This window comes from Beta vulgaris, chromosome 5 (genome assembly GCF_026745355.1).
Source record: "Beta vulgaris subsp. vulgaris cultivar EL10 chromosome 5, EL10.2, whole genome shotgun sequence".
Lineage (NCBI taxonomy): Eukaryota > Viridiplantae > Streptophyta > Magnoliopsida > Caryophyllales > Amaranthaceae > Beta > Beta vulgaris.
In genome coordinates, this window is record NC_079206.1 from 4,789,394 (window position 1) to 4,811,498 (window position 22,105).

A 22,105-nucleotide genomic window follows, 5' to 3' on the forward strand; every position below is an offset into this window, starting at 1 on the left:
ATCTACAAAATAGAAAAACGGTTATAGATTTTATGCACTTTTGTAGAGAATCACAATTGATCTTATTCTTTAAATTACACGCCATAAATTATGTCGGCAGTTATAACCGATCAATAGCCAATTGGTCGAATTATACAGAAAAAAATACATATTAGGGCGAAAAAAGAGGCAAAAGAGGTAACACTAATATGGATTTCATTACTTGAAATGTAGAATAAAAAAAATAATTTAAGACAAACCATATTCGAGTTTTCAAATATTAATTTCAAAATTTTAAACTAGCTCACATATTTTAGCATCATAGTTAGTTGATAAACATATAGGATGCACATCTATTATAATATGACTTACACTAACAACATTGATGTAATTATGGAGACCGCCTCACATATAATTCTTCGTTTCACATGTATATATATATAAGCATACTTTACATGATTACGCTTGATGTATATGTCTTAAGGTTGTACTTAGCCAAGTAAATGCATCCTATAATACCTCATTTCTTGAAAGAATTTGATTTACAAAACTATATATGTACCAGAAAAACCGTTACAAATTTTATGCACTTTTGCAGAGAATCGCAATTGATCTTATTCCATAAATTACACGCCCATAATTTATGTCGGCAGTTTTAACCGATCAATAACCAATTTGGTCAAATTATAAAGAAACTGTTGCGGAAAAGGAGGCAAAAAAGGTAACACTAATATGAATTTCATTACGTGAGATGTAGATGAGGAAAGAAATAATTTAAGACAAACTCGATTCGAGTTTTCAAATATTATTTTCAAATTATTAAATTAGCTTACATATTTCAGCATCATAGTTAATTGATAAATCTATAAGATACAAATTTCTTATAATATGAGTTACAGTAACAAACATTGATGTTACTATGAGATGGTCTCACATGTAATTCTTCGTTATTTCACACATATCTATATAAGCATACCTTACCTGATTACACTTGATGTACATCTAGGGCCGTCTTGAAGATTTTGGGGCCCCGGTTCTAACATGAAAATTGATCCCCTAAATCTATAGAAAATAAAGATGAAAGGTTAGATTTCTAAAGATGGAAAGTTGAAAATCTAAAGATAAATCATTGACAAATTTATTAGGGCTGGAAAACAAGGGTGATTTCTTCAAATATAAAGTAAAATTTTCAAAATAATATATTTTGGGACCTTTATAATTTTGGGGGCCCTGTGCTGTTGGGTTCCTTGCACACCCTCATCTACCCCTCTGTGTACATCTGTATATGTCATAAGGTCAGACATGAACGTACTTAGCCAAGTAAATAAATCCTATAATACCCATTTCTTGAAAGAATTTGATATACAAACTAATAATAAGCTTCACACGTACGTATTTTATGACAACTCACAAGTCACAACTCACGAGTCATGAGGGTGGATGCCACAAGTCCAACCTTTAGATTTTGTATATTCGAAGTGAAGCCATTTCAATGGACTTTGTTGCTGACTTGCCTATTAGAACATGAACAAAAATCATTGGTATATGTAGTAATGTAGTTTGCCTGGAATTTGAAGAATTGAAGTGATATCGTGTCTAACAGAGATTCCAAATTCATCAACTAAATGTAAAATATGATTTATAATGGTTTTTTTATTTAGGTATTTATGATACTTAAAATCATTATAAGTCATATATGCAAGTCATAAAACAAAGGTTAATTTACTGTTAAACTTTTTATACTTATAAATCAAACCTGCTTTGTTTTTAATTTTCTTCTTCCCTATTAATCTTAAGCAATAAGATTCGTTTTAGTGTTACCTCTTTTGCCTCTTTTCGCCACCATTGTATGACTTTTTTACTTTGAAATGCGACCAATAAATGACCTATTGATCCCAAACGGTTGCTGTTGCAATTTAATGAATGAAATTATGGAAGATCAATCCAGATTCTCTGCAATAGTATATAATTATATGGTATACACAAACATATTAATAGGCGTTTTTAAATAAAGAACGGTGTCATGTGACATTTTTTCTTAGGTTGCTTTATAACATTTAATCCACATACAACAAAAAAAGAAAAAGAAAATGCATCGTATAAATTTTGATTTTTTGACTTTAAAATCTATATACTACAATCTTAACGAACAAATCAAGTTATATTTGATGTTATAATGCATAGTGAAATATTAATAAATGAAAACCATAATTACTCGGGGAATAAGCCCTAGCCCAAAAAGTGGTTAATAGATTATACAATGTAGGACAACTAGTCTTAACTCATATAAGCTCTTCTCTAAATTAGATGAGCTTATTACAAACAATTAATTGAATTTGTGTCTGCAACTTTTCGGGTCGGGTCAAGGCAATTTCAGTTTGGATCAATAGTGGGTGATATAATGTCGAATACAGTTCAAATTAGTTGGAAATTGGTTTCTCTTGCCATGTCTAAGGGTGCGTTCTATTCACCTTAATACATTAAGTTTCAGGTCCAATAAATCCAGTTCAGTTCAGATAAGTTCATATCAGTTCAGATAAGTTTCAATTAGGTCCAATCAGGGCAATAAGTTCCAATCAGGTCTAATAAGGTCCAATAAGTTTTAATAAGTTCAAATAAGTTCCAATCAGGTACAATAAGTTCCGATCAGGTCTAATCAGGTCCAATAAGTTTCAGTTTGGATCAATAGTGGGTGATATAATGTCGAATACAGTTCAAATTAGTTGGAAATTGGTTTCTCTTGCCATGTCTAAGGGTGCGTTCTATTCACCTTAATACATTAAGTTTCAGGTCCAATAAATCCAGTTCAGTTCAGATAAGTTCATATCAGTTCAGATAAGTTTCAATCAGGTCCAATCAGGGGAATAAGTTCCAATCAGGTCTAATAAGGTCCAATAAGTTTCAATAAGTTCAAATAAATTCCAATCAGGTACAATAAGTTCCAATCAGGTCTAATCAGGTTCAATAAGTTTCAATAAGGTCAAAATAGTCAATGATCAATAAATATTTGTATTATTGTCCTTTATTTTATTATTTATATCACTATTAGCTGGTTATGTTATTATTAGAATTTTAATTAATATACCACAATGATTATATCGTATTATACTTGTATCATTGTCTATTATTTTATTATTCATATTACTATTAACTGATTATTTTGTTATTAATTTTTTTAATTAAAGTACCATAATGTATAGTATTATACTTGTATTATTGTCTATTATTCATATTACTATTAACAAGACTATTAGATATATTAGTGGTGAAAGTTGTGTATAGGCAAGTATATAAATAGTAATTTTTTTTTTGTTAAATTGTTTATCGTAAGAGATAATTAATAATAATAATTTTTTAAAAGGGAAAATTTAAATAATTATTATTTCATAATAAATTTTGAGGGATAATATTTACATTAGAGGTAATATTTATGTTACAACTCATCAATTTTTTTTTCTAATAAGGTCAAATAAGTTCCAATAAGGTCTAAGAAGTTTCAATCAGGTCCAATAAGGTCTAAGAAGTTTCAATCAGATCCAATAAGGTCTAATAAGTTTTAATCAGGTCAATAAGGTTTAATAAGTTTCAATCAGGTCAATAAGTTTAAATCAGGTCCAATAAGTTGAATCAGTTCCAATTAGGTATAATAAGTACGTTCAGTTCACGTCTAATAAGTTTGGTTCAGGTCCAATAAGTTAAGGGTTATTTATGTGAACAGAACGCACCCTTATGTTTGGCAGTTGAAATTCTTATTTTGTTGCTGATATCACTTCTCAAAACAAAAGAGAAATGGTTTGAAACCAGTAAACTAATAGCAAATACTTCAAAAAAAAAAAACATACTTGTCCATGTAAAAAAAGCATGCATATTGAACTACCAACAGAACAAGGATCCAAGAACTCTGAATGTCTGACAATGTTGGCTGAGAAGTTCCTAAAAAAACAAGAACATTACTTCTTAGTCCTTGCACAATTGTATCATTCCATATTGACTACAAGCTATGTCATCAAATGATGATTACTGTTCCTCAACCTGTTGGTGACTAGGAGCTGAGGTGGTGCCGTCATCGGAATTCGTATCTTTCTTCAACATACAGTTATCAGTGAAGATTATCCTAGGAGTTGAGTTGCTGCTAGATGAGTGGTTACACCTTTTACCCTTGTCTGACATATATATACCCCCAATCTGTTCAATGTGCTTGTCCAATCTATTCAATGTGCTTGCTTCTTCCCCGAAAATAGTATTAAGCTCTTCATCTTCAATAGGGTCAAGCACAACTCCCCCATCATCGCTGCAATTTCCTTGGATTCTTTTAGCATGCATTGACATCAGAATATCATTTATCTGACGCTTAAGATTGAGGTCTTTCAGCGCAGGGGATGGACCTAAAAAGCTATTTTCTGATGAGTTTAAGTGCTGATATGGCATTGAGGAAAATGGTTTGTCATGAGAGATTTGATTTGAGTCTAAGGTTATCCTTTGCTCCTCCATTATCGAGTTTTGGTGATAATTCAAGGGGTTAAACATCACCTGTTGTTCTCTAGCATTTGGTGTTTGAGCCATACATCTATCCACCTGAAAGTTACTTCTATCAGCATTTGGTATTTGCTGTATCTGTGCTCCGCACTTTTGTCTCTTAACTTTTTCATTGGCATCTTGTTGATGATATCTTTTCAGGGTCTCTTCATGGTTAAAACAAACTTCTTATGTTAGTGGAAGAATTTGTTTCATAAAAAAAGATCATCAATAGATTAGAATAACATCTCAAAACATGCAAGGTACCAATTGGACTTGAATTGTTGGTCTGGTTGTCAATCATCAGATTTTTCATGCTATTCAGGACCTCAACCATCTGCAAATTAAAGCATATATATCATGAGTATTGTTGAATAAGAATTTCATACAAAAGATAATAATTAGTATAGTAGTATTAGGAAAATGGAATAGACGTAATCTGTGAAAGCTAAGAAGCATACCTGCACGCATCGGACAAATTGTTTGGGAAAGCCGAAGCCATCAATCAGAGGTGATTTCAAGTTTTCTGTTAGGTTTTTCCCCTCGGCTACTATCCTGTAAAGAATAAAGAATTAAAGACCATCATCAATGAGGGCATTACTGATTACTAAGTCACTTGAACGATGAAAGTCTTTCAGAAGTAATGGGACTTGAAATTCAGAAGTTGCAACTTTAAAAGACACAACTCACAACCATGAGCCTACTCTGTGACCTCTTTATAACTCAAAAGTAGCTCTCAAACTCAAAGTGTGTTAATAGTACATCTGTAGTACATATTAGGAAATCAATAATGATCACGCTCATCAAGTCATCATTATTTACATTATGGATAACTGCACGAGTAGTTGTAATCAACAACAATAGTATTAGTGCTAACAAGGCCGCGGATGCACTAGCAAAATATGCGCAAGGGAGGTTCACAGGCCACAATGTTTTGCAAGAACTAAGTACCCCTCCCCCGTTTTGTATTAATTTTTTAGAAGAAGACATTCGTAATTGTAATATGGAAGTCAATGATGATGATCATGGCTAAACTATGTACTTGACAGGTTATATTATTATCTAATGTTCTACTTTCCCAAAAAAAAAAAAAAAAAAAAAATAAGCAAACTAATAGCAGCAATATTTACCCCATATAAGCAAAGGAACCATCCGGTTCCAGGACCCAAGAGACAAAGAAACAAGCCGAAAAACCAGGCAGGTGTCTAGTATATTTTTACCTATGGCAATCTGATAGCAGATCCTGTTCTGGAAATCCCTCACTTTCTTTCAGTTTGGTTTTGCTCAGGCATTTTGCAGCACTCTTCACCGATTCATTAACCTGCAAAATTTTCTCAAATTTATACGTACTATCAATGGAATTTGTGAACGAGAGCCAATAATTTTTCAATGAGAAACAACAAACCAAGTTGCTTCTTTATATGCAATGTTTCAGTAAAACAAGAAGTTTGTGGTGAATTTGTGCCGTGTAGCATATAAGTAGGTAGGTACTGTCATATTAGAATCCGTAATAGAAGTCATTACATGTCACATGAACATAGATAGGAAAGGGCAGGGTTAATGTGTAAACTCTAATCAATCTCCAAGCAAGGTAACTAGTTAACTAATACGATTCTAATTCAAGACACAAAATCTGAAATTAAAGAACATACAAGAGATTCCATTGCCAAAATTGCTGATGAATGCCCCATTATACAGATGTAAAAACCTGATGAGGAATATTTTTTTTGGAGTTAATGTGTTCTGCATGAAGCATAAAAGTGTTCATACCTGATCTGCAACGAATCTTCGTGACACAAGATCCTCATGAGATCGTATACAGAACTCCCAAGATATTATCTATCATGAAAAAAAAAGTGCATGTAGTTCGCTGGATAGAAAATCCCTTTGGCTAATACAAAGATGAAGCTATCAGCAGGATAACTAAAAATTGATTTACCTTTAACTCTGGAGTAAACAAAATGCAAAGTTTTCCTTCATGGACAACGCGAAAATGCTTGTAGACGCTATCTACTACTGCTTTTTCAAAAGTTAACATCATAAATCCTGATGGCAGCTCTACTTCATAAGGTGCTTCTAAATATAAAAGTTCATTGATGACGGCACTATTGAAGTAAATCTGGTACATTCTTGGGAGAGCTTCACAATAGATCTCTGCCAAAGTTAAAAATGATAAATAGTAAAAGAGATGCATGAAATCACCATGTATCTAAGGATCACTGAATACAAATACACTTTTAGCATACTAGTAAAATTTATGAATTTTCTGCTACTGATTATACAGAGTATGAAAGTGTACCGGTCTCTAAAATTGGTTGACAATCGAAAGTTACAAACTACAAAATGCTTACCAAATCCTTTCCCTGAATTTGATCCGCAGAGTTCACACTTCCAAGAATTAATCCCAACGTCTTGATAACCCTCATTAGGAGTCATGGACATGGACAGGCACCACCTTTTCTTAGCAAAAGGAGAGTAATACAACCGAACAAATTTCCTCCAATAGTTAATGTTATTGTCCTGAATCAAATGCAAAAGCAGGGAACTAAATTTCTGATACGTTAAAATTGAAATAAAATTGTGTAAGTCAGGGTAAAATTTGATACAGAAATGCGAGTTTTTAGTACTTCAAATAACATGGAAAAAAAATATTATGCTCAATGGTAGACAACTTACAGGTGGTCTACGCCTTTGATGTTTCATATATTGCATCAGCCGGAATACACAGATGCTTGCTTTCTTCCTTTGATTACTTATATCAACCACCTGGTTCTGGACATCTCTGGGCATTTGCTGCTGACGCAACCGCTGCACCAGATGCAGGGGTGTTTGATTATGCGGCTGATTTTGTATTAAAGGTTGCTGAAACATCCTAGAATCTACCACAGCATTATAATCTTGCAACTGCATAGGGACCTCACTACTAGGTGATATCTGCTGGACTTGCCTAGGTGATATTTGCTGATGCAACTGCATAGGGACTTGACTAGTTGATTGTTGCTGCCTAGTTGATTGTTGCTGCAGAGAATGAGCTTTCAGGGTATTGTCCGGCTTCATCGAAGGAGGAACAGATCAACCGATGTCTGAGATGCTGGTATAGTCAATTGAGGATTGACATTATTGGAAAACTCGTCACCTTTAATTGAAGCATCCCCATAGAGTTTATAAAGCGAAATATAATGTTTTGTGATAAAATTTCATTCAATGCTCATTGACATGAGCACTTTTTTACAAATTTACACTATATTACACATTACCACTCATTTGTCTCTTTAACTCGATGAACATAATGAACATAATGTTGAATATTTGCCAGAAAAAAAGAAACGAAAAAGAAAAACCATTAACAGCAGCATAATTAGAGACAACCCTAAGTCCAAAAACCATGCTTTACGATGACACAAAAACAGAACCAAAATTTCGAAAAACATAACAAGAAAACCCAAAATTCATCAGCAATGCCCTAAAACGAAGTAAAAAAGATATTGTGGATTTGGGTTTTTCAGTGCAGAAATAAGAACTATGACAACGAAATATATGTCAAAGAAAAGTCAGCAAAATTAGCAGATTTTTAGAGCAAAAATAATCAGAGTTACCCAAAAAAACAAAAGAGGAAAAAAAAAAGGAAAAGGGCAAAGTGAAGCAGAATTCTCACCCCACTATTGAGCAAATAGAGCGACGAAAATGGCAGCCTTTAGCCCTTTAACCTTTCTCAGCCATTGGAGCAGAGGGAGAGAGTGAGAGTGAGAGGAGAGAGAGTGAGAGGAGAGAGAAGTGAGGGAGATTGAAGAGTCGATTTATATATAGTTTCCGACTTTCCCGGGAACGCTCAAAATTTTGGTATGATTCGGGGTCAAATAGGTTTTTTTTTTTCCTTTTTGTTGGGTTTTTAGAGTTGATGTCACAGAGATTTTAGGTTGGTTGTCAGAACCATTATTTGAAATAATAAATTAGTTTTTAGGTTTTGTTGAGAAACAGTGAATTAGAAAATTTCACTGTTCAAGCATAGTGAATGTCATTACTGCATGTTAGGAAAGTTTCGTCTGCGCAGAAATCGTTGAAAATGTAATGTTAAAAACAGTATACTTCTGCCTATAAATACCGATGTAAGAAATCAGTTCTTCACATCAATGCAATACAATACTCTCTGATATATTTGCATAACTTCTCTCTCTATTTCTCACAACACGTTATCAGCACGAGTGTTCTACCGGAAATTTTTTTTAAGGTACCTTAAATTTTTACATCCATTTTTTTTAAGTTTAAATTTTTTTTCTCCAAGCCCAACCCTTTTACTACCCGAACATGGACCAACAAAGTAACGGGATTAACATTGTTTTACACAATGTCTCTGTCTCGGGTATTTATTTTTGGATAGAGCGAAACAATGTGCCATTCACTACCAACCCAGCGAGGGGAACTGTAATACAGCCCCGACCCAGTAACCGTAACAACGGTACAAATACTCATACCAGAGAAAACCCACAAACCCCTGTTCCCAACACCAATAATAACCCTCCTATACAACCAGCTGAAAATCAACCTCCGCCCAGTAATAAAAGAGATAGAGATGAACAGGAAGAAACTAGTAGAACGTCACCATACTACTAACGCAGAAAACAAATAATTTTAACGCCACCTTCATGGAGGGCAAGGACATTTTATTTACGTTATTTTATTTTATCTGCTCTTAAACCGCCTATATGGACAGGTTAATTTTTTTATTGCCCCTATATGGACGGCCTAGTGAAATGATAGCATTATTATGTCTTATATGTGCAATAATGTCGTATGTATGCAGGGAACAAGCATTCAGAACATTATTATATATTATTGTCTCTAATCTTCTACTTTTTTGCATTTATAGTTACATATATTATATTACCAATTTACTAGCATGCTCTAATATATATTTGTCAATATTAGAATTTTATTGCGTTGTATATTTTTTAACTGTATATGAACTGCACAGTTAGGGATAACCCTCTATAAAAGCGGATTACCATCCCCATTTTCACCACATATCCCTTATCTTCTTCCGATTTTTCTTTCTCTAAACCCACAATTTTTTTCCTTCTTCCTCAACCTTCCGGCCACCATGTTTAACGCCGACGACAACCGTCCTCCACCCTCATCTTCCTCTTTTGAAGAGGATTTTAGGAAAATAAAACTCTACTTATTTCTTATAGCCGGTTTCTTTTTCCTCCTCATGGCATTAATGATATATCTCCTAATACATAAATAGGAGACAAAAAAAAAATTTCCCCCGGAAGAATGGCGAAAAATGCACATGAATATCAATTTTTTTTGTCTTTAAGTGCATTTTAGGAAGTTTTTTTTGTTTATTCACTTGTTGTATTTTGTTTCTATTTTTGGTATTTTCTTGCTTTTTTTTGCTTAGCTTCATTATTGTTGTACGCTATTTTTAGTTTTTTTTGTTTGTATTATTTATCTATAATAATAATGATATAAATCAGGGGGAGATAATATATATATGTGATTTATCATCATTACTAATTTCAAATATTTACCTATTTGTAGTCAAAAGAATGGGAGATCTAGTGAAAAGACAATTTAACATACTAGATCTATCTGGGCAAAAGTTTTTAGAATGGACGGTGGACGCCCAAATGAATTTAAAGGCCCAAGGACTGGAACATACAATTAAAGATGTGACAACCCAACAAGGGGATGCAACTACAACAGCCGCATCAGTTAAAATTGCGACTGTACAAGAAAAGGCAAAAGCCTTAGTCCTCCTAAGACATCATTTACATGAAAGTTTAAAAAGTGAATATCTACTTGTGGATGATCCAAAAGAACTATGGGATAGCCTAAATGAAAGATATGGGCATCACAAAAATGTGCTTCTCCCAAAGGCACATTATGACTGGACCAATCTGAGGTTCCAGGATTTTAAAACGGTCAGTGATTACAATTCAACATTGTTTAGAATTGTATCATTGTTAAGATATTGTGATCATCCCATCACAGAAGAGCAAATGATAAACAAAACGCTCTCCACTTTCCACGCCTCTAATATCATATTGGCAGAACAATACAGGTTCAGAGCTTTCAAAAAGTACTCTGAGCTAATCTCAGTACTACTTGTGGCTGAACAAAATAATGATCTTTTGCTGAAAAATCATAATCTTAGACCTACGGGGTCTTCAGCCACTCATGAGATAAATGCATAGAAAGCTCTAATCCACCAGAAGCAAATGCTATACATAGTGGTGGACGCGGTAATTACAACGGTCGTGGGAGAGGACGTGGTAATTACCGTGGCCGAGGGCGTGGACGTGGAAGAGGCCGATTTTCCCCAAGAAATAATAATTTTAAACATTCTGATAAAAATTGGGGACAATCATCTGGAAATCAAGGCAGACGTCCTATAAAGGAAATGATACTTGCCATAGATGTGGCATGACCGGGCACTGGGGCCGCACATGTCGTACTGCCAAACATTTGGTAGATCTATATCAAGCTTCAATAAAAAACAAAGGAAAAAATGCTGAAGCAAACTTTGTTAATGAAGCCACTACATCCATGCCCAGCCTTGATGTTTCAGATTTTTTTATGGATGATGCTGAAGTTGAAAATAAGTTTGTTTAGATCACAATCGATTAATGTGCTTAGTTTATTTCAACTGCTTCAATATCCACTTTCATGTATTTGTTCCTTTATTATTAATAAAAATACGTATTTTTCTTATACTAATCATCGTATTTATTATTTATGAAGATATGAATTCATCAGAAGTTGGAATTAAAGAACAATGTCTCCTGGACAGTGGGACAACACACACCATATTGAAAAATAAAGAGTATTTTTCAAAACTTACAATATTCCAAGCAAATGTTAGTACAATTTCTGGGACAGCCAAGCTAATTGAAGGCTCTGGAAAAGCTTGCATTATATTTCCAAATGGGACAAAATTGATAATTAATGACGCATTATATTCGAGTAAATCTCGAAGGAACCTCATAAGTTTCAAAGATGTACGTCAGAATGGTTACCATTTGGAAACAATGACGGTGAACAAAGAGGAATTCATATGCCTAACGGCAGAGAAAAACGGCAAGAAATACATCTATGAAAAATTGCCAGCAATTTCCTCGGGACTATATCGCATAGATATACGTCCGATTGAAATTAATATGATATCTAACCAGAAGTTAGATAATAGAAAATCATTTACTCTATGGCATGACCGATTAGGCCATCCTGGCACAGGAATGATGCATAGAATCATTGAAAACTCAAATGGACACTCTATAAAGAATGTCAAAATTCCTCGGTCAAATGAATTAACATGCTCTGCATGCTCACTTGGCAAATTGATAATCAGCCATCTATAAATAAGATTGCCACTGAATCTCCAATGTTTTTAGAAAGAATTCAAGGAGATATTTGTGGGCCTATTCATCCTGCATGTGGACCATTTCGTTATTTCATGGTATTAATTGATGCCTCTACTCGATGGTCACATGTGAGCCTTCTGTCAAGCAGAAATGTTGCATTTGCAAAACTTTTGGCTCAAATAATTCGATTAAGAACTCAATTCCCAGATCATACAATAAAGAAAATAAGATTAGACAATGCTGGGGAATTTACATCCCAAACATTTAATGACTATTGCATGTCTATTGGGATTATTGTTGAGCACCCTGTACCTCATGTACATACACAAAATGGTCTTGCTGAATCATTAATCAAAAGACTACAATTAATTGCAAGACCATTAATAATGAGGTCAAAATTGCCATCTACTACTTGGGGTCATGCTATATTACATGCGGCAACATTGATAAGATTAAGGCCGACAGCCTATCACAAATTCTCACCATTACAATTAGTATCTGGTCGAGAACCGAATATCTCACATTTGAGAATTTTTGGGTGCGCTGTACATGTACCTATTGCTCCGCCCCAACGTACTAAAATGGGTCCACAAAGAAGGATGGGAATATATGTTGGATTTGAATCTCCATCAATTATCAAATATTTAGAGCCAACAACTGGTGATCTATTTACGGCTCGATTTGCCGACTGTCATTTTAATGAGTCGGTATTCCCATCCTTAGGGGGAGAGAAAGTGGACCCACAAAATATAAAATCGGAAATTACATGGAACGCATCGCAAATGTCGTTTCTGGACCCGAGAACAAATTCATGTGAACAAGAAGTCAAGAAAATTGTTCATCTGCAAAGTATTGCAAACCAATTGCCAGATGCATTCACAGATTCTAAGAAAGTGACAAAGTCACATGTACCTGCTGCGAATGCTCCGGAACGGATTGAAATTCCTAATGACAATAAGGCAATTGAAAATGAGTCAATAGCACGTCGAAAACGTGGCAGACCACCCGGTTCTAAAGATTTAAAACCGAGAAAAATGAAAAGGCAAGGGGAGACAACGAACGAAATTAATATAAATCTCCCAACAGAGCATGATGAAAACAAAAATGAAGAGAAACGTGTTCCAGAAGAAAAGGAACATGAAAGCGTAGACAACAATGAAACTTCAATTAATTATGTTTCTACAAAGAGACAATGGAATCGAAAAGATGTTGTCTTGAATGAAATTTTTGCTTACTCGATAGCGGTTGAAATGACATACGATGAAAATGATGTAGAGCCAAATACAGTTGATGAATGTCGCCGTAGAAAAGATTGGCCAAAATGGAAAGAGGCAATTCAAGCAGAATTGAGATCACTTGAAAAACGTGAAGTATTCGGTCAAATAACCCAAATACCAAAAGGTGTAAAACCAGTTGGGTACAAATGGGTATTCGTGAGAAAACGAAATGAGAAAAATGAGGTTACTAGATATAAGGCAAGATTAGTAGCCCAAGGCTTTCGCAAATGCCAGGGATTGATTATGATGAGACATATTCTCCAGTAGTCGATGCAACTACACTAAGATTTCTGGTAAGTTTATCAGTTTCGAAAGGATTGCAAATGAGATTGATGGATGTAGTGACCGCATATTTGTATGGCTCACTTGACACAGATATTTATATGAAAGTTCCTGAAGGACTAAAACTACCAGAAAATTGCATGCCCAAAGAGATGTTCTCAATAAAATTGAGAAAATCACTCTATGGGTTAAAACAATCTGGAAGAATGTGGTATAATCGTCTTAGTGAATACCTATTGAAAGAAGGATTCAAAAATAATCAAATCAGTCCCTGTGTTTTCATTAAGCGATCTAAATCAGGATTCGCCATCATTCCTGTATATGTCGATGATTTGAACATTATCGGAACTCCTAGAGAACTTGAAGCACTGCAAAGTACTTGATGAAAGAATTTGAGATGAAAGATCTCGGGAAGACAAAATTTTGCCTTGGCCTACAAATGGAACATCTAAGAAATGAGGTTTTTGTCCATCAATCAAACTATATAGAAAAAATCCTAAAACGTTTTTTCATGGACAAAGCCCACCCAATAAGTTCTCCAATGGTAGTGCGTTCCCTGAATGAGAAAGATGATCCATTCAGACCACGAGAAGAAAACGAGGAGATTCTTGGTCCTGAAGTACCATATCTAAGTGCAATTGGGGCTTTAATGTACTTGGCTAACAATACTCGACCTGACATAGCTTTTTCAGTAAACTTGTTAGCTAGATACAGCAATGCACCAACCAAGAGACATTGGAATGGAGTCAGACACTTATTACGTTATCTTCGAGGAACACAAGATCTCGGATTATTCTATCAGTCAAGACCCAATGCGTCACTCATTGGATATGCAGATGCTGGCTACCTCTCAGACCCACAAAAGGCTAAGTCTCAATCCGGATATGTATTCACTTATGGAGGTACTGCAATATCTTGGAAATCTACAAAGCAGACTTTGACGGCCACATCATCAAATCATGCAGAATTAATTGCTCTTTATGAAGCTGGAAGGGAATGTGTATGGCTAAGGTCAATGATCAAGAATATCCAAGAAGAATGCGGGATGGAAACAATAACAACAAATCCAACTATCATCTACGAAGACAATACTGCATGCATCACCCAAGTAAGCGAAGGGTACATCAAAGGAGACAGAACTAAACATTTATCACCAAAGCTCTTCTTCACTCATGACCTCCAAAAGGAAGGGACGATCAACATCGACAAATCCAATCATGTGAGAATCTTGCAGATTTATTCACCAAATCCCTTCCGGCGAAGAAATTTGAAGAATTAGTCCGAAAAATTGGAATGCGTCATCTTCATGATATATGCTAGATTCAGGGGGAGTATTATATGCGCTGCACTCTTTTTCCCTTCGATCAGGTTTTTATCCCACTGGGTTTTTCCTGACAAGGTTTTTAATGAGGCAGTTGATTTTAAGCATATAAGATACATAATAGTTATACTCTTTCCCTAGTTATGGATTATCCCCACAGGATTTTTCCTAACCAAGATTCTTAATAAGATAACGTCTATTATGAATTATAAATAGACATTCAAGGGGGAGTGTTGAGAAACAGTGAATTAGAAAATTTCACTGTTCAAGCATAGTGAATGTCATTACTGCATGTTAGGAAAGTTTCGTCTGCGCAGAAATCGTTGAAAATGTAATGTTAAAAACAGTATACTTCTGCCTATAAATACCGATGTAAGAAATCAGTTCTTCACATCAATGCAATACAATACTCTCTGATATATTTGCATAACTTCTCTCTCTATTTCTCACAACAGGTTTGAGTTATGTCTCAAGTAATTATAATTTTCATTTATTAGTATTTTACTTTTAAATTATAGCATCAAATATTAATTGGTTAGGTTGTTATGACTTCAGTATACAAATTTTTTTTTTTTGACTTAAAGTCATAAGATCATATCTTATTATACCATGTACTTCCTCCGTTTTCTAAAGATCTTCCCTCTTTCCGTTTAAGGGTGTTTCCAAAAGATCTTCCCTTTTTTGCTTTATTCCTTATTTGGCAAAACAAATTTCCCTATTTACCCTCTCATTTCACTATCATATGGTCCACCATTACATTATTAATTCAATTTTACTCCCTTCCTTGGTATCTGTAGGAACAGTATGTGAGAAGATCTTTAGGAAACGGAGGGAGTAGTTTCTAATTTTTTTTTTTTTGTTGTTGTTGTTTGCACCCGGTTCACCCTTTGGGCTACATCCGGATCGAGGCCAAGTTCGGGGTGGTTAGGTTTCATTCCTCTCCCAAGGGTGTTGCGGGGATTCGAACACAGGTCCGTCCTACCAAAGCCAGTCTCCATCAGCACTGGGCCAACACTTACTTGGTCTAATTTTTTTTAATTGTATGTGAAATACATTGAACACTAAGGGATAGCGCCACATGTCACAATTCCTTAGGTAAAAACAACTTTTAATATATTAGTATAAAAGTATAGATGTTTTATTTTGATTAGGTACAAATATGTTCAATGATTTTTTTGCCTCTGATAATACTACTGCTCATTGTATTAAAATGTCTAAAAATGTCATTTTACTCAAACAAATGGTAATAAACTTTTGGCAATCAGTTAATTGTTACCCAACACATTTACAAAAAAAAGTTGTCAAATCAACAGTCAAATCTGCTGAACAAAAAGTTAAAACTCTAAACAAGGTCAATAACTCTTTTGACATGAGATAATAGAGCTCAAAAATTGGTCGAGCTCTTCAGTTCACATCTGGTTCTGATCTTGTTGATTAGAACCCAATATCCAATTACACCTCTTAAGACTGAAAAAAATGACCAACGCTATATTATGAAAACTAGTTATTAGGCCCGGGCTATGCCCCGGGTAAGAAAAAAATTATTAGTATAATACTTTATGATAATAACACTAAATACAACTTAGCCTAGTGGTTAAAACTTTAGGATATGTAATTGAGGTCTCGGGATCAAACCCTATACTATGCAATTTCTTAATTTTTTTTATTGTACAAAATAAATCATAGTAACACCACCAATCTCATGACTAGAATGTCATAAGGAATAAAGAAAAGTTTATATAGTTTCCGACTTTTTCGGGAACGCTGGTAAACACCATGTAATTTCTATATGACTCCGATATATAGAGTACATGAAGAAAACACTTTGGAATAGCTAATTCCTTATTTAGAATTATCTTTTAATATATTAGTATTTTTTACAAAGAATAGATCAACTTTAGAATTTATTTTTCCTTATCTTCTTCAAAACATTGTCTCATTAAAAAAAAAAAAAAAACTACATTACCAATACTACTTTTCACTATTAACTAGCAAGGCTTTAACTTAGTTAATCATCTAACATCAAAAAAATTATTGCCAAACATGCCCATAGAAAATTAGGAAAAAAACATCTATGTTACTTAATTAGCTGAGGAAACTTGCTACTTGTTCTTGTTGTATTCAAATCAAGCTCTACAAAATAGTTGTATACCCGATCAAAAGATGTTAAAAGCAAAATAGATGTCTTATTTATTTTGTAGATAACACTAAGTTTAAATCAGACTCGTTATCTTGTGATTATTTAGTCAAGAATTTTACCAGATCAGATCACATAAAATCATATAAAATTAAATTCATACCATGACACCTTATTTCAAGTAGTGAAGCTAACAAAAGTATAGTATATTTGGTTTGATGAAAAATGTTTCCCAAGGATATTGTTTTTTATGGAAAATGTAAATGAATATTAGTTTTTCCAAGCTTCATCTTCTATCTCTATTAAGGATGATGCGTCTCTTTGAACTCTCGCAACCTACTTTAAGGCAATATCATCAATTCATCATGTCTATGAATAAGAACTCTCTTTCTTAGTTTTAACCTAGCGTGCAGATGTTGATTATCCACCCGTTACCTATGTCCAATAAGGTAGTTTACTTGCTTACTCAAGAGAGTAAGGCACCCTCGGGGCTTTGGCCACTCAACTTAAAGGAGAGGGGCGATAGCGCTTGTACGTTATTATTAAGTTAAGATCAGAACGATAAAATAAAATTTGGAGAAAATTGTTTACAAAGAGCTCGGAATTTGTTTCATGGTTGCTAAACGCAACCTTACTCTCTCTTCCGACACATTTTGTCCACCTAGTCAAACACAATTAACTTTGGAGTAACTTACGAAATAAGTTCTATAAAAGAAATATGCATCTTGTTGGTACAAGTCGCTCCTAAATCCCTTTTAAATCAATCAAGGGGGGTGTTACATACTCCCCCACTTGAAGTCCTCAATAACAACCCAAAATCTTCCAACACATTTAACTTTGTAAATAACTTAGCAAAAGAACTACCTAAAATAAAGATGCATCTTATTGATATAAGTAGCATACTAAATTCCTTCTAAAACAATAATGAGAAGTATACATAATCTTTATACCCAATTTCCTCCATATTCTATTCAATCTTTATGAAATTGTGGGACTTTATATACATTTTAAACTTCTTACAGTATGCTAATTGCATTGCAGTTTTTTAACTATTTCGTGCAATTTTCATGAAACAATATATATTGTTTCGTAGAAATTACACGAAATCGGTTATGCTATTTCGTTCAGTTTGTACGAATAGGGTGCATTGTTTCTTGTGTACTGCACGAAAAATAGTGGCAACAATTTCATTAACATCGCACAAATTGGTATATTTTTGAGAGAGAAAATGATCAAGTAACTTACATCCCATTCAAGTTCATGTGGTCAAAATCATCGTCCATCGAAAATCAATTCAATTTTGGTCAATTAGTCTCTTCCAATTTATGCATCATTATTATATTCGTGCAATTTTCATGAAACAATATATATTGTTTCGTACAAATTGTACGAAATCGGTTATCCTATTTCGTTCAGCTTGCACGAATAGGATGCATTGTTTCTTGTGTATTGCATGAAAAATAGTGCCAACAATTTCATTAACATCGCACAAATTGGTATATTTTCGAGAGAGAAAATCAAGTAACTTAGATCCCATTCAAGTTCATGTGGTCAAAATCATCTTCCGAAGATCAATTTAATTTTGTTCAATTAGTTTGATCTTCCAATTAATGTATCATTATTATATAAGTCAAGGGGAGCAAAAGTGTCCCCTTGAAATTACTTAATTGCCCATCCATAACATAAATGTTACAACTATGAATAGCACTTAGAAGTTAGAAATGTTAGTGAAAGTTATCCTGAATAAAACTTTTATTTGATAGCCATGAAAAAACTTTTTAGTTGTGCAATAAAATATACCAATCGAAATACAAACTGCCAATAAAGGTCAGTAATTCCAGTAATATTATTTTCTTAGTTGTAAAATTAAATTTGAAAAAAAGAGTATAAACAACAAATTTTGTAAAAAAAATGTAGAACTCGTTGATACCAATTGAATTATTTTTTAAAATAAAAATACATAAATATTAGAATTGTAAAAAATAAACTAAAAAAGTCGTAAAAAGTCCTAGATAAATACAATCGAGTTTGTAAACTACAATAAAAAAAATGAATCTACGTACAAGGAATAAAATCTAAGAATTTCTTTCCATCACATGAAAATTATAATTGTAAAATTTAAATTTTAAAAAAAAAAATTCTTATAACATTACTAGAGGGAAAAGACTCATAATGATGAATGAAAAATTCGTAACAAACACAATTGTAAAATTGAAGATGGATGCATTATAAAATTAGGAAAGAAACAAAAAATTGTTGCAAAGATTACCTAACAAAAAATAAACACATGTTAGTCATAGACCAAGAGTTCTACAATTACTTTCCACCTTATCAAGTTTTCTTGATTACACAAGCATTTTAAAAATCAAGCTTCCATGAAGTTTCAACCATGATGTTTCTTCTTTCGTAGTGGAAAATTGTCATTATAGAAAGGGTGAATGTATGAAAAATACAGTCACTAAGTTAGATAATGGTAGATTAGTTTAACATTAGATTGAAAAAGGTGACTATATGAAGAAAAAAAAATGATCACTATATCACATTGATGGTTTTGGTCCACATTATACTAATATTAGTGTGGACAAGGTCCATACAAGACTAACTCCTAATTAAATACGTATATGAATCAAAATTGCCATTTGTGATTATGAAATTAAGACTGCAATAAGAAATCATTTCGTCTTTCTTCACTTTATGTCACTTTAATATTATTTTTTGGAATTGCTGATAAATTGGAATTATTTTTGCAAACGGCTTTATATATAAGGGTATCATATACTTCCTTTTTTGTAATATTTGAGACTAATTTTATATGCACGGGCTTTAGGAGAACGATTGACAAGGTAAATGAGTAATTAATTGAAATAATTCAAACATCGTTAAAAGTAGCGCGTGGGTTAAAAGTGTCTTAACTTCTATTTTTGCTTGCCTCACCTATAACCTTTGCAAAATTGCATGCCAAAGTGTTTGGTGGCAAGTATTGTAAAACATAAAAAAAAAAAAAAAAAAAAACATAATTTTACAATTTATTATAGATACCAGAAAAACTGCTACAAATTCTATATACTTTTGCAGAGAATCACAATTGTTCTATTCCATAAATTACAAGGTTTAAATTTTAAAGGCTAATGGATTAATAGTCAATCGGCCGAATTTTAAAGAAAATAAGATCATATATTGGTTGAGCAAACGAGACAAAAGAGGTAATACTTTAAATTGAATTTCATTACTTAAGGTTAAGAGGATATAAGTAATTTAACAAGATGAAATTTGGTGTTTAAATGATATTATATTGAAACTTAATTAAGGGCCTGTTCTCCCCAGCTTATTTTCAGTTTAGTTCAGTTCAATTCAATTCAGTTCAGTTCAGATCAGTTCAGTTCAGATCGGTTCAGTTCAGACCAGTTCAGTTCAGCTCTTGGCAATACTTTTACTCTCACGTATCACTATTCATTTCAGTTCAGTTCAATTCAGTTCAAATCAGTTCAGTTCAATTCAACTGTTTTATGCCGAAAAGAACAGGCCCTAAATTTAAATTAGCAAACTATTACATATTTCAATATCACAATATGTTCAGACCCCCCCCTATATGACTTTTGATGATAATTTTATATGATTGCATAGACCATATCATATAAACTTCTTTGTTCAAGAAGCTATTAGCTATAAGATGGGTATCTTTCACATAATTATTGCTTGATGTATGACATGTCATAAGGTCAACTATGAGCATACTCAGCCAAGTGCATTAATCCTATAATACTCCATTACTAAAAAAAAACTAGAATTTTTTGCACGCGATGCGTGCTTGAATTTTTTTCAAAACAAAAACTCGATTTTTTTCGGCATAAGAGTCAAAATTTGAACATTAGACATACGAAGTATAATTGTTTTTAGTTGCAAAATTTGATTGGTTTAGTTTATGTCACTTAACTCTCACACCATTCTCTTTTTTTTTCAAAGTTAAATTCTATGAACTGAATATTAATTTTATTGAATTTATTTATGTTTCTAATATTATAATTTTTTAGTTGATTTTTCAATTAAGTATAATACTTCATAAATTGTAAAGAAAGTGGACACTTTGATTTCAAGTCAATTTTTTTATATGTTGTAGTTTGTAAGTGAATTTTTAAGTTTTTGTAAAGTTTTCTCATTTTAATGATTTGCATAATGTAAATAATACAATTTTATGATTTTAGTTGACTTGTGAGTGATTGTTATAATTATATTTTTGGTATTTTTGTTTCAAGCCCCTTTGATTTGTAAGTGAATTTGTAATTTAGAATGGGAAGGGGTTAGCATAGTCTCTTCATTCGGGGACACCTTAGCTCCCCTCCCTTCCCTTATATAATAGAGATATGTTTTACTTTAATTCTTGAATGATATTTTACATAAACCTTTATACCTTGATAATTAATCGCTATTATATAATAGAAAAAGATAGGTCCAAATATATGTAAACGTTTCATTATATATAGGAAACACTATAAAAAAAGTAAATAATTTTTTTCCTTGTCCAACTTCTAAATTCTGATTTCACTACAAATACACCTTTATTTTTTTATCATGACCCACCATTGATTGTGAATGGTTCTTGAGAATAGTGATTTGTAAGTAAATTTTTGTAAATGATTTTGTATGTAACTATGTATTGACGTTCTAGGTTATTAGTTTTAGTTTGTATGTTAATTTTAAGTTTTAATACAGTTTCCTGATTATTTGAGTGATTTGCGTGATTTTTATAACGTAATTTTCTATATTAGTGATTTGTAAAGGTTCTTTTTTTAAGTGATTTGTGAATGAGTGATGTAAATTAATTTTCGTTAGTTTTCTTTGAGTGCGGATTTTGATTTTGGCATTCCTTTTGTAATTTAGAAAAGGAAGGGGCTAAATAGGCATTTCAAAAGAGGACACTATTGCTCTCCCCTTCCCTTATATAATACAGATTGATAGCATTAACAGAAGTAATAAGATCTACCTTTATACTAGGACCTTATATGCTAAGATACTCCATATAAAATATCTTAGGAATTAAGAAAATTTCCAAATTACACATGAGTGAAGTAAAAATGTGCCACAAAATATGTTCTGAATTGCAAAGTTCATTATTAATTCATGTTCACCTTAATTAGTGATAACTAATAATTCATGAGGTCCGAGACTTTTATGATATTAAGTCTTCATAAGTTGATGTATTGACGTAGATTATATTACAATTGACTTTATA

At 32.9% G+C, this 22,105-nt stretch overlaps 1 protein-coding gene across 3 annotated transcripts; it reads right to left on the bottom strand.

Annotated features, from left to right (window-relative positions):
* Positions 1 to 3,391: 3,391 nt before the first annotated feature.
* On the bottom strand, positions 3,392 to 8,393 carry LOC104892342 (probable transcriptional regulator SLK2). Of its 3 annotated transcripts, none has more exons than XM_057394903.1 (9): positions 8,150 to 8,393; positions 7,171 to 7,577; positions 6,846 to 7,014; positions 6,434 to 6,648; positions 6,265 to 6,333; positions 5,715 to 5,815; positions 4,956 to 5,049; positions 4,762 to 4,831; positions 3,392 to 4,661 (listed from the first exon to the last, which is right to left on the bottom strand). In XM_057394903.1, the coding sequence occupies exons 2-9, from the start codon at positions 7,549 to 7,551 to the stop codon at positions 3,997 to 3,999; spliced, it is 1,764 nt and encodes a 587-aa protein (XP_057250886.1). In that variant the 5' UTR covers positions 7,552 to 7,577; positions 8,150 to 8,393; the 3' UTR covers positions 3,392 to 3,996. The 3 variants fall into 3 exon arrangements, with proteins under 3 accessions (XP_057250886.1, XP_057250885.1, XP_010676547.1); XM_057394902.1 differs by having other exon boundaries at positions 3,393 to 4,661; positions 7,171 to 7,585; XM_010678245.4 differs by having other exon boundaries at positions 3,393 to 4,661; positions 7,171 to 7,630.
* Positions 8,394 to 22,105: the final 13,712 nt, after the last annotated feature.